The following is a 13,816-nucleotide window of genomic DNA, read 5'->3' as shown; positions in this document are numbered from 1 at the left end:
ATGTCAGACATAAAGGAAGGACTAAAGACACTACTCTCACTTTTATATCTGGCCTGTCCCGTTTTTTTGCATAGATTTGTGAATGTCTTCATATACACGCACATATATACACACACATTTACAAGACTACATAAATAAAATTAGCTATGGCTTGTCCCCCAACCCTGCACCCCCAACCCGCCCCCACCCACCTCTCTCTGCTCCCCACTCCATCTCTCTACTGGGAGCAGACAGGGGACTGTGTTGCCTGACAGTAACAGATAAATTACTTTAATTATTTCATATTTTGTAGGCGTCTGTTAAAGGAGAGCATACCTTTAACTTATGCTTCCCTAGATGATCTGACTTTTGTCCCAAAAACCGTGACATTTATTTAATAATCTGACCTTTGTCCCAAAAACCGGGAAATTTATTTAAAATTAAGCGAAGCGTCGGGACACCGGGACAGTCCTCTAAAAACAGGGACTGTCCGGGGAAATCCGGGACGTCTGGTCACCCTATCCCAGCCAGCCCTGCAGCCAATCCTGATGCTGCTCAGAGAAGCGTTAGGATTGGCTCAGAGCGCCCAGCCAGAGAGCTCCCAGGCAGACTGGGAACCTGTGCTTGCTCTCTCCAGCCCAGGAATACAGTGCCGGGCTGGAGAAATCCTACTGTGCATGTGTTTTTGGCCAGCCTGAGACAGCTGGCCAAACATACAAGCGCAGTGAGGGGGAGTGCTGTGAACTTCCCCTCAGTGCTAATCACAGGCTGTGGCCCACCCCTTTTACTAAAAAACAATAATAAACATAGTTTATTATCGCTTTTTAGTAAATGGTTTGCAGCTGCTGCTGCTGGCAAGCGGGTGGATGACGCTCTTCCGCCCTAGCGGAAGAGCTGCACCTGGTGGCACCTGTAATATTGCAGATGGAATATCCGCTACATTCTGGCGGAGGAGCCCGTCTGAAAAACTCCCCAAAAAAAGGACTTAGGTTTAGTGGATATGCTGCCACTGCAAAATACTGAGATTTCAAGAATGCATAGGCTTGCTACCACTACATGACTCTTTCTTCCACCACAAAACACTAAAAAGCAAAGTATAGCCACTTTTTCAAATTCCAGCTATGGCCGAGAACCTCTGGCTTTCACTTTTGCCTCATTGAACACATGCAGCTCTTCGACCCTGATTGTTTTGCAAAATCGTATAATTGCTTTCATTGAAGTGTTGAACCTCTCCTGAAGTCTTTACTAAGTCTATTTAAGCCTATGGATATCTGCATGGAAATGGAGTGTCCTGCCTTCCATTCACATTGTACCTTTTATCTACAAAAACCTCCTGTGTCAGCTATATTTAAGGTGGGGTACTTGTATTTATTTAACACAATGTATTGATTTAACTTCTCGAAAGTAACACAGAGCACTGTGGATTAACAGGGAAAGGAGGTGGTATCCGTCTAGTGGCTGAATACCACAATTCATAATCATGACAACTGAGTTCAAGCTCCCTGCTTGACTAAATTGCGTGATCCTAAGCAATTACGTTATTTCACTGTGCCTCGTTTTCCTTGCTAATCCCATCTGAGAGCACCTAAAAATAATTCAAGATGTGTGCTATACACAAACCCTCTTGTGTAGTTTTTATTATAGACTGTATATATTTCACCATCTATGATAACATACCCTCTTGTGTAGTTTTTTATAGACTGTATATGTTGCACCATCTATGAAAACATATATAGGAATAGTGGGGCACATGAAAAATAACTTGCCTGTTGTGCGATTCAGGACACCTTTGTCAGGATGATCTGGGGTGGCAGAGGGCGGTTCATGAATGTTTCTAAGTTCATGTTTAGAAATGATCACTTCTAATCAGTGGCGCTCTATGCAGTGATATTATCTAAAATACTAAAGTGAAACACTTCCTCGAGTTAAAAGAATATGCATCGTGAATTTTGAACAATCTGCATAGTATGGTAAAGGACATTTGTTGTACAATTTACTTGCCATATATTTTGATGGCTAGCACGGCTCTCGCTAAGCTCTCCCTTGTAATTTGGGGCCAGATGTAGCAAAGGGTTTTTCCCATTCTGTGTCAATGGGAATATGTGTTCGTACATATGGCCCTTGCTGTCTTGTCCACTTCTAGTGCTAATAGCATTATTGTTCTAAGCTGCAGGGCATTCATGCCTGTAAATTACCCATTCCTTTTTTTATGTGCACTCATCTGTAGCTTTGACCCACAATTCCATGAGCGTTAACAGCTGACATTGACTGATGCTGTGACCACTCGCCCTTAACTATTAAGTAGAGAGAAACGTAAATGTTGGTGTAGAAGCAAATTATATCAATTGTCTTTGAGGTTGCTCACAACATTCCTATTACTTTGTTGAAACATTTGGCTTTATAGTGCTCACACGATCTTTAATTTTGCAATACAGGACAGTCCTGATCACAAGATCCACCTGTTTGAAAATTCCATCTACAATGGACGGAAAATGGAAATTGTGGATGACGATGTTCCCAGTCTTTGGGTTCATGGATTCCAGGACCGCGTGGCTAGTATCAAAGCTATCAATGGAACGTAAGAAATTATACTGAATTTGCTGCAATGCTAGTCTCAAAAATTACTTTACAGTGACAAAAATGGTACCTCTGACATTGCGGACACATTAGTGAAACAGCTTTTTGTATCATAATTTGTAGTACATTTAAGCTACCATTACATGTCACAAGGTTTCTGAATACATCAGACATATGGATGACACAATATTTAGCAAATTTCAGGAGTGGGAGGCTGATGTAGTAAGTATGATCCTTTTGAAAGAAATTCGTAGTTATAGTAGTTTAGTAAACTAAATGTACTCGAAATGTCGCACTCACAGCCCGATAGACAAGTGGATGACAATGTTGACTTTGTGAGTGTCCATTATATGTGCCACTGGCACTTTGTTAGATCACGGTTTTGTTTTTCTCCATCACAAAGCCTGTCACTTTGCACAACATATGGTTCACAATGGTGCACAACTGTGAATACATCTGAATCATTAATCTCAAGGACCTATTGTATTCCATCAAACTGAAAGTATTTCAGTGTAATAATACATGCTAAAATAGAAACTTGGACAAGTAGGGGTTCAAATTATCACGATTTTTGTCAATGAAGAGATTATATTGATTTAGCTTCACGTTAGCAGTTTAGTCTTTGGGCCTGATCGCAGTGCACTTTATGGGGTGCGATAATTATCTATTCTGCCTGCCTTTCACACAAAATCTGTGTGTGCAAGTAAATACTTGGGCCCTCATTATGAGGCGGCGGTCTCGCCGTGGCTATCCTACCACCGAGGAGCTGGCGGTAAGGACCGCCACATTACGAGTTGTGAGGCTTGGCAGCCACCAAGCCTCCACAGCTCTGCCTGGCCTGCCGGTGCACTCCTCCAGTCCGGCGGCAGGCTTCAGCCTGTCGTCTGGATTATGAGACTGCAAACTGCCATGCTTTCTGTGGCAGTCTCCCTGCCATGAAAACCCTGGCAGTCATGCACCCGGTGACAGGAATCTTCATTTCTGTTGCTGGCACACACATATACACATGTCTGCACACATGCACACATCCCCCCACCCATCCACACACTCACACACACTCCCCCAAACCCCTGAACGCACGCATACACACCCATTCAGCATACTCATACATGTACTCAGACACACCCACTCACTCATATTCATCAACACAGACAGCCCCATTCACGCTACATAGACGCACCCATTCAGCACCCTCCTCCGCAAACATGTACACATGCACCCAAACACACAGACCCTCTCCACCCTCCCTTCTGACGCTCACTTACCTCCTCAGTCGAGGGGGACGTCCGGGAGGCGGTGGGTCCTGGCGGTCTACCCTCGCCATCACGGCAGCAGGACTCCGCCAAGCAGTTTTATGGCTTGTAATATGGCGTGCCGAGACCTGCTGGCACCGGTGAGGTACCCGCCTCTGCAGCGCCAATCCCCAGCACAACTGCTGGCTGCTTTCTGCCACAATGATGGCGGAAAGCAGCCAGCACTCGTAATATAGTGGTCCAGTCGTCTGGTGGGTTGGGCTTTGGTGGTCAGGGAAATTGACAGCCAAAGTGCAAATTAAGGTCTTGATCTTTTATCCCTCTTATACTACAGATGTTTAGAGAGGGATTGCAATTTAACAGGACCCTTCTAGTCAGGCATTTATGAATGTGCTCTAGGAAGCCCAGCATGCAAAGAATTAGACACATCCTTAGAGTTCTGGCTCCTAAAATTGCATGAAAGGCAGAACCACAATTTCTGCTTTTGTATATTTTCCAGCTGGAAGACTATGTGTGATTATCGTCCAAAAAACATGAACCTAACAGCTCTTAGGCTTGACTTTAACAACCTATTGCCTCAAAGATTGAAACTTCTCATCTTCAGTTAAAATGGATATGATGCTTTAATTTTCAGGTACATTAAAAAATGTTCAAGTAAAGGTTTCTAGTTATTCCAAAAGGCATCCATTTTCAGAAGTAACTAAGCCGATATCCACCTTAAGATGTTTTAGTGAATCTTGCTTACACAATTAACACGTTTCTAAGATCTTCCATTTTCTTTGAATTTCATGTGAGTACATAATTTAGAGTGCAGACCTTTAGCTTCACACACCCTACTTTTCTACATATATTTTTTAATAACTACTTCATGCCACGAACTTCGTTGTGAAAAAACGATTGATTTTTCACCCAGCAATTTACAATCTTTCATAGCTTTATATTTATTTGTTTATGACATTCTCCAAACTTTTCCAAGTAATATCTAAAACCTTGTGCAACTCGCACTTATCCAGAAGTAACACTGGAAAGTTTTTGTGATTTCACTTGTGAGAATATTCATGTTTGTATGCTCGCATACAAACAAACGAAACTCAGACAAATGCACTTGCCTTTATTTTTATCCATGGAGAAATGTTTCGTACACCACACCAATACTTAAGATGGGTTTCCTTCCCTTTGACACTCTGTAAAGAACTGAACGCTCACTCCCCGCCCACGTTAAAGAGAGTATAGTCCACTGAAGGCTGTATGGCCTTACTTGTGCACTTAAAGCCAATGCATTGAATATAAAGTAAATGTACAATCTCCTGGAGTTAGTGTGACATCCAGTTTTGTGCAAAATACAAGAGAGCGATGAGCCACTTATACGTATTTAATTCTACCCGCAAACATCTGTAACAAGTCAGAAATCTCTTTGTTTCAATAAGATATCTATGTTTTTGAGGGTTTACATTTACTTTTAAGTCTTTGATTTCTAAAATAGATCCTGCTTCCCTACACTTGGGAGCTCTCTTTGGGGTCAATTCACATGATCTAGTGTGAGGATAGGGAGTGATTGCACATTTAACTTTTTCCTACCAGAAATTATTTATCAATTTGTGTGTTTTTGATAGAAAATGTGACAACTTAATATTTTTTTTTTTACACTAATGTTAAGAAGTGCTCAAATTAGTTGCGAGAACATTTGGTAAACTTTGTGTCCATAATCACAAGGTTGTTTTATCGTTGGCATTGACTCATAGTTTTGTTGCAGCCAAGATTGTTAAAATTCTGTTCAGCAGTTGTTACTGTGGCCTTGAGCACACCTTCTTATGAGAGGTTAAATGGAAATACAACTTATGTTTCACTTTTCATAACTTCCCTGTCAGTTGGATAGGGACAACTCTGAATATGCCAAAATATTGCCTGAGTGTGAGATTTCCTCTAGCTCAATCATACACAAATTATAAACAAAGCAAAAACATATTTTTGTGGTTTATAAGCTGCTATTCCACATAATATCCTACTAACCAGAAAGGCAAATAGGTGCAAACACAAAGTGGCATGCATACAAAACATATAAAACGTATCATTAAGATAAAAATGACATTTTTCACATTGACACAAATGTGAAACAACTTGCTTATCCGTACAGCAAAGAACCCGAATGGCGTGTTTGTCATCTGATACAGCAAAACTCATATTTAACTGAAGCTCTAGAGGGATTCCGGGAATGGGACCTGGTGGGCATCTCACTGGTTGGTGACGTTTGGGCAGGGGACTCAATGAAATCTTTTCAACGCTTAAGGAGGGATTTTCAATTAGCCCCAACACAATTCTTCCGATATCTCCAACTCAGGCATGCTTTAAAAACCCACATACCGACAGCAGGTTCTCTACCAGAATCTAACCCGCTAGAAACCAAACTACTTATGGGAAACCTGGGAGGGAAAGGGGTTTCCCAAATTTATAAAATGCTAGTTAACAATGCCCCTGGAGGCGTGAACCTCATTAGATCCAGATGGGAGGCATGGGTGGGAGCCCTAGAATACAAGAATGGAGGGAAGCACTGATGGCACTCAGGCCCTTAGTAGTGTCTGCCAAGCTCCGCACAGTGCAATTCTATTACTTGCACAGTGCGTACTTATCTCCTGCTAGACTATACCGCGCAGGTCTACGACCCTCGGCCCAATGCCCAAGATGCTTGCTCGAACCTGCAGATTTTTTCCACATGGTCTGGTCATGTCAAGTGATTCAGTCCTATTGGGAATCAGTGTTTCGAGTGCTGGAGAAAGTCTTAAATGGTGAAATACAAAGAACTGCCAAACTAGTCCTACTGGGCGTGTTGGAGGGCATGAGAGGAACACGGGCTCACCGAGCACTGGTAGCCACAGCCCTGTTAATAGCTAAAAGGGATATAGCAGCAACATGGATCTCCCCCGAGGGCCCAAAACCCCATAAATGGAAGAAAGGGGTAGACTGGTGTGCGGCCCAAGAAAAGGTGGCCTACGATTCTAGAGGGTGTCCCCGGAAATTTGAAAAGATATGGGGAAGATGGGTAGACTTTCTATTATAATAGAAGATGGGAACCTGGCCAAGACGGCAGCACTGGAAGCAAGGCAATGGTCAAATCCCACAGTTCAAAACTCTGACTTCCCATATGGTATCTATCTGTTTGAAAATCACTAATGTCCTTAACCTCGTTTACAATGTTATATGGAACTGTAATTGTGCTCTGCTTGACCTATCACCGTTTTTGTTCCTTGTTGCTGGTTTATTATTTTCTCAAAAACAAACAATAAAACTTGTTTATCAAAAAAAAGAAGGCATAACATATTTTCTGTCATGTAGTATTTGATGATTTCCAAGTATTACGGGCAAAAAAACGTATCTGTCAGAGCACTTACGTTACAGATCAGAAAGGTATTTTGAGGCATTTTGCAGTTAATTTACACCACCGCAAGATGACGCTAGATGCTGCTGCATTACTTTGTTTTTTGAGAGTACCCAGCTGCATATCACACTCCCAAAGGCTTATTGTTTCCAGTGGCACTGCAGCCTCTGTCTTCTTTTATCACCAGTCTCCAATGCTGTTAGACAGGTCGGAAAACTAGCCAAAAGCTAGTAGATGACGTATTTGCTGTCCCTGAGACTTCAGAACAGGAGGTAAGCTCAATCCAAGCCCTTGGAGAGCACTTTTGGGTAAGGCAGAGTCCTTGCAGCAAAGTCAGAAGGGCAACAAGCACGGCAGCAGTCCTTCAAAGCAAAGCAGTCCAGATGAGTCATTTGGGCAGTCAGGCAGTTCCTCTGACAGAGTGCAGGTGTAGATCTGGAAGTGTCTGATTTGGTGGGGTCAGAGACCCAGTTTATATACCCAAACATGCCTTTGAAGTAGGGGAAACTTCAAGGAGTGGTTTTTGAAGTACACAAGTTCCCCTTTCAGCCCAGTCCCTCTGCCAGGATCCCTGTGGGGGGTTATCAGTCTTTTGTGTCAGGGCAGGCCACTGACCTTTGAAGTGTAAGAGAGGGACCCTCCACCCTCCTGCCCAGGGAGACCCATTCACTATGCATATGAATGAAGATATGGCTGAGTGTGCTGTATTTATGGTTGTCTGGGTGGAATGCAGAAGGGGAGCTGTCAACCAGCATAGACCAGACGTGGATTGGAGACAGGGCTGTAAGGCACAGCTGGCAGCAAGTGCAGAGGAATGCCCACTTACTAAAACGTGGTATTCCTAAAATAGTAACATTAAATCTAACTTAACCAGTAAGTGGGATTTTCTGTTACAATTCTGGTAATACCAATCATGACATGGCTACTCAATCCAGATGAGAATCTACCACTTAAAAGTATGTAAGGGCAGTTCTAATGCTGGTCTATGAGAGGAACAGGCCTCCCAGTAGCTGAAAAGTTATGAGTTTTTCATTACCAGGACATGTAAAACACATAGGTACATGTCCTGCCTTTTACTTACATAGCACGCTAACCTGTGGGTTTAGTAAGGGCCTACCTTAAGGGTGACAGATGTAGAAAAAGGGGAATTTAAGGCTTGGCAAGTGGTTTTAAATGCCAAGTCGAAGTGGCAGTGAAACTGCACACACAGGCCTTGCAATGGCTGTTCTGAGAAATGGTTAAAGGGCTACTTATGTGGGTGGCACAATCGCTGCTGCTGACCCGATAGAAACATTTAGTTTACAGGCCCTGGGCATCTCTAGTGCACTTTACTACGGTCTTACAAGTAAATTAAATATGCCAGTTGGGTAGGAACCAATGTTACCATGTTTAGGGGAGATAGCATATGCACTTTAGCACTGGTCAGCAGTGATAAAGTACACTGAGTCCTAAAACTAGTAAAAACGGGGTCAGAAAAAAGGTGGGATGCAGGCAAAAAGTTGGGGGATGACCACTCTAAGGCTATCAGGTCTAACAGAGGGCATAATTTGTATTATTGCACATATTTCCTAGAAACCTGATGTTTTCTATTGGTTAGTCTGCTGGAGTACGATGCAAAATCGGAGCTTTTTGAAAATTTGCAATTTTTTAAATAGATTTCTGCAGTCACTTCTTTGGATACTGTAAACTGAGAAAAAAAGTAAACCTACGTGAGAGCTAGGAATAAAGTCTGTGATACATAAATGTACTACTTTTTGTTAAGAATCGGGACTTGAGTGTTTGTATTGATAAGGTACACACGTTACTTGCACTGTATGTCAATATCGAGCAATGCTGGCGTCTGGCCAGAGCAGTAATTATGCATGACACTTGAATTCGTTGACATAAATATTTTCCATGATTTGGCTTAATAGAATACCACACCACAAAACTAACACAGTGATGTAACGGCTGACTGGGAGCAGGGTGGGTGAAACGTCATATCCTGGCTAAAAGGTTTCACAAACGTTGCTTGGTGAGATATACTTCGGATTTGTGCGGGGGATCCAAAATGTTTGGTTTGCTCTGAAAAGTTTACTTTTTTGGCATTATCAGGCTAATACGTCGGTATTAGCTCCCCATACCACACCATGATATTTTATTTGTGTAACAGTCAGCACCACGTTTTCCAACTTGAATGCATTTTCATCGTAATGCATTTGTAGGAGTTTCCTCATGGTAAGTTTCCTTTACTTCACAAAGGCCGCAGAATAACCCCAGAGCGGCACTTCGTAAAGTGCAGGAATGTCAAGCCTTGGTTCAAAATAGTTGCCTTTGGGAATAATAAGCCTCGAGGCCTATGGGTCAGATGGCAGCTAAAGGAGAGATACTTCAGCACACAGTGTTCTGTGAGGACTTGATTCACAAACCTATTTGAGCACCTACTTGTAACCAAGGTGCGCAAAAAAGACATTTGTGAGGCTAAATTCCACACCTTAATTCACACAGTTAGGATAAGTGAAATCAGAGTGCACCTACAATGTTGGGAACGCTGCTAGTATGGCATCTTTTCTACTTCCCTAAGTCCAGGACTATGGCCTGGGAATCAAAAGGTACTGGGTAGAGAATGGTCATGCAAAATGGATGGAAAACTCACTCCCTGTTAAGTTTATAGCTATTCACTGGATGTCGAGTGGTCATCCACACCACTGAAACTGAAATGTAATTGGTCCTATAAATTTGGAGTAACTGTGTTTCCAGGCTGAAAATTGCTTAGAGAGCGACCTTACTCTGCCAATATTTCATAGGGCTGAGGGAGAAGGGGTTTTCTCCGGAGGTTCACATTTTCTCCCTGGAGAAAAAGTTAGAAAATAGCTAAATGTGCATGTACGAGTTTTCTTCCAGAATGAATCATGCAGAAATTTGCATGAGTAAATATTGTCCAGTGTGAATACTTCTAAATCCATGACTGAATGAAAACCAAAACAAGCATTTCCTCCACATGTGTTTTATGAAAGAATGAGTGCAATTGTTGCTATCAACACTTAGGCCCTGATTTAAATCTCAGCAAAAGGGTTACTCCGTCGCATTAGTGACGATATCCCATCCACCGAAATCTAAACACCATAGAAAACAATGATATTTAAATTTAGGTGAACGGGATATCCATCACCGTTGTGACAGAGTAACCCACCCGCAAATATCTAAATAAGGCCCTTAGTGACCAGTGCAGTAGATGTTATGTTGATGTTGTCAGTTAAGTGTCACTTCGTAACTGAAGTCTCCACTTATTTGTGGTTTTTCAACTTAAAACTTTGATCTACAAACTACAGTGCTTAATTAAACTAGAGGCCACATATTTTTGTGGACCAGCAGCTATTTTTTCTCCTAAGACTTTGATCCAGAGAAAGATACAAAAGAATCACAAACGATGCAAGAGGGAGGAAGAGAAAGATGGAAAACTGTGACAAAGAGAATAAGCAGGGAAGAAAAAGAACCTGCAAATGCAAGATAAAGAGGCAGGGAGTGTCTGGTGGTGGATGAAAGAGGCATAACTTGGAATAAAGACTATGGGGGTCATTCCGACCCCGGCGGGCGGCGGGCGCTGCCCGCCGGGCGGAGACCGCCAAAAGACCGCACCGCGGTCAAATGACCGCGGCGGTCATTCTAACTTTCCCGCTGGGCCGGCGGGCGATCTCCAAAAGATCGCCCGCCGGCCCAGCGGGAAAGACCCTGCAAAGAGGAAGCTGGCTCCGAATGGAGCCGGCGGATTTGCAGGAGTGCGACGGGTGCAGTGGCACCCGTCGCGATTTTCAGTGTCTGCAAAGCAGACACTGAAAATCTTTGTGGGGCCCTGTTAGGGGGCCCCTGCACTGCCCATGCCAGTGGCATGGGCAGTGCAGGGCCCCCCAGGGGCCCCACGACACCCGTTCCCGCCATCCTGTTCCTGGCGGAAAAAAACGCCAGGAACAGGATGGCGGGAAGGGGGTCGGAATCCACATGATGGAGGATTCCCTGGGCCAGGGGTAAACCGGCGGGAAACCGCCGGTTCCCCTTTTCTGACCGCGGCTTTACCGCCGCGGTCAGAATGGCCCAGGAAGCACCGCCAGCATGTTGGCGGTGCTTCCGCGGTCGTTGGCCCTGGCGGTCGGTGACCACCAGGGTCAGAATGACCCCCTATGTATCCATGGCATCTGGTACCTCTGACATTGGGCAGTGCCAACCGCAAGCCTCTGACAATCTTTATGCACTGGCACTTATCATTTTACACATAAAGTCTTGATAAGCTGTTACGGGTACACCCATATGTAGATGGGGATAAGCAAAAAACATTTAACATGCCTGTTTCACAAGGCTTTTCCCTTGAGCAAGTGTACCCTGATCCTGGAAATTAAAATTAAGGTCCTCATTTATATATTGGTGGGCAGTATGTACCCCGGGTCCCCTGCTAGAGGTCCTGTCCAACAAATTAACAAATGACTGCCAAGTTGGCGGTCATTTATAAAGCATTGGCAGGAACCGCAGTTATGGTGGTTCCTGTCAGTTCCGTCCACTGTTTGGTGCAGAACTGCACCAATGTCAGCAAAACAGGATCGTCTTTTTGAAAGTAAAAAAAAATGATGTTCTCATAGCTATGGAGAGTATTAATTGTTTTTTACTGTTTCTCTGGCAGTGACGGATAGTAATAAACAAAAGGCTAGATTTCTGCCCATCCTGATTGGACGAGCAGTCATGTAGCCCTTTCTCCGATGGCCCCTTACTCTGTCGGCCATTGCAGAGGTTTGGCAATGCAGCGACAGAGTTGTCATCACCGTAGTGAAACCAAAAGTCCACCTACATTAAAATTGGGCAGGCGGACCTTCATATTGGTGGTATGTATACTCCATTGCCAACACGACAGATTATACAAAGCACCATCATATACATAGAGCTCTAAGTAATACCTAAGGTCAACAGCAGGAAATAACTCCAACAGACAAAAAACTCTATACTAGTTCACAGTATAGCCACTGCATTTTTGCTGTCATTTCCTGTATTAATTGTGAAATATCTTCAGTAACGGGTGAAAATGATAACAAATTATTAGATATTTACTATGTACTGCACTTATAAATGCTTTAGAGGGCATGGCCATGTGCCATGTCAGCTGCTCAGTAAATTTTTCTTTCTTAATATCACTTCTTTCCTTTTTTTTTTAGCTGGGTAGGTTATGAATATCCTGGATACAGGGGTCGGCAGTACGTATTTGAAAAAGGTGAATACCGTCACTGGAACGAGTGGGGTGCCAACCAGCCCCAGATTCAGTCTTTGCGGCGCATCCGGGATATGCAGTGGCATAAGCGTGGCTGTTTTTCTGCTGCTTCTTCTCGCCCTGACCCAGACCCTGCCCCCGTCCCGGCTCCAGCTCCTGCTCCCGCCCCGGACCCAATCAGTGCCAGCAGCTGAAGGAAAGCCAAACATGGTGGGCCAGGGCCGCCATTTCTTATTAGAAAAAACACGAAGAAGAGAAAGAGAACATAATTTTGCAACAGAAAAATTAAGTTTTTGTGTTTCAGTCACAGACCTCATAAATAAATCTCTGAACTAGAAAATCAGTTGTCTTTAATCATTTGTTGTCAAGGCAAAAATCATACACAAGTCTGGGTTACATTGAATTGATCAGATTTCCCCCATCTAATAATAGCAGATGAATTGTCTGGTAATCATTTCTTTCTACATTTGGTGCTATTACGTGCATCTTGTTACTTTGAATTTAAGGAAACTAGGTTAGGGCATTTATGTTAAATTGTCATTGTAGTTTTTGATGGTGTACTACGAACTAAACACATACTTGTGGATCACAACTTCAAAATATATTTTAGTTGTTTTGTACAAAAAACCATGCCTGTAACATATCTCATTACTGTGAAACTCTAATAAATATGTATAACGAGACAAAGTGATTAAATACATAATAATTCAAAAATTCCATAGCCAATAAGTGAATGTAGTGAGTAAATTGTAACTTGAAAGGTCTTAGGTTCTAAAAGAGCTACAGATAAAATCAGTGTTACTAGAGTGTTATTAGACTCTATAGTCACTGATTTTTTTTTATAATACAATTGTAGTCCAAATTACATGCAGTGCATAGCATCATGCCATAGGTAGTCATGTTTTTAGAAAGAAAAAAACAAGGACCACGTGTATGTACGTTCGGAATTGCGATTTCCTAATTGCGATTTCACTGGAATGTTGTTTGCAATTCCCAGTGGGTCGCAAATAGACCTACCTCATTAATATTCATGAGGTCACAAAAAACACAGGGATGGTGGTCTGCTGGGGACAGCAGACCTCCATGTTTGTGTTTGCTTTTAAAACCAGCAACTTTTTTTTCTTTAAATGCAGCCCGTTTTTCCTAAAAGAAAACTGGATGGATTTCAAAATGAAAAATGAAACATTTCAGTTTCATTTTTTTAGACTAGGCAGTGGGAACACTGCCTGCCCTTTAAACATTTACACATGCATTCACAAAGTGGAAGAGGTCCCTTGGGACCCCTTCCTGTTTGCAAATGGGTTACCACGAAGTTGAGTTTGGTGGAAAAAGTGGATATTTTGAGACCACATTTTGTTTGCAAAACATTTATACATACCACTGCGAGTCGCAATTAGGAAGGGA

At 42.8% G+C, this 13,816-nt stretch overlaps 1 protein-coding gene across 1 annotated transcript in view; it reads left to right on the top strand.

Annotated features, from left to right (window-relative positions):
• CRYBB3 (crystallin beta B3) overlaps positions 1 to 12,761 on the top strand; it is a 93,800-nt gene extending 81,039 nt beyond the window's left edge. Inside the window, exons 5-6 of the mRNA XM_069214705.1 lie at positions 2,415 to 2,557; positions 12,360 to 12,761. Coding sequence (XP_069070806.1) covers positions 2,415 to 2,557; positions 12,360 to 12,606 — 390 coding nt within the window. The 3' untranslated portion in view covers positions 12,607 to 12,761. The remainder of the gene's footprint in view (positions 1 to 2,414; positions 2,558 to 12,359) is intronic.
• The last annotated feature ends 1,055 nt before the right edge of the window (positions 12,762 to 13,816 follow it).

This window comes from Pleurodeles waltl, chromosome 11, assembly GCF_031143425.1.
Source record: "Pleurodeles waltl isolate 20211129_DDA chromosome 11, aPleWal1.hap1.20221129, whole genome shotgun sequence".
Classification (NCBI taxonomy): Eukaryota; Metazoa; Chordata; class Amphibia; order Caudata; family Salamandridae; genus Pleurodeles; species Pleurodeles waltl.
The sequence above is the reverse complement of the archived record's forward strand: the minus strand, read 5'-3'. Positions and strand labels throughout refer to the sequence as shown.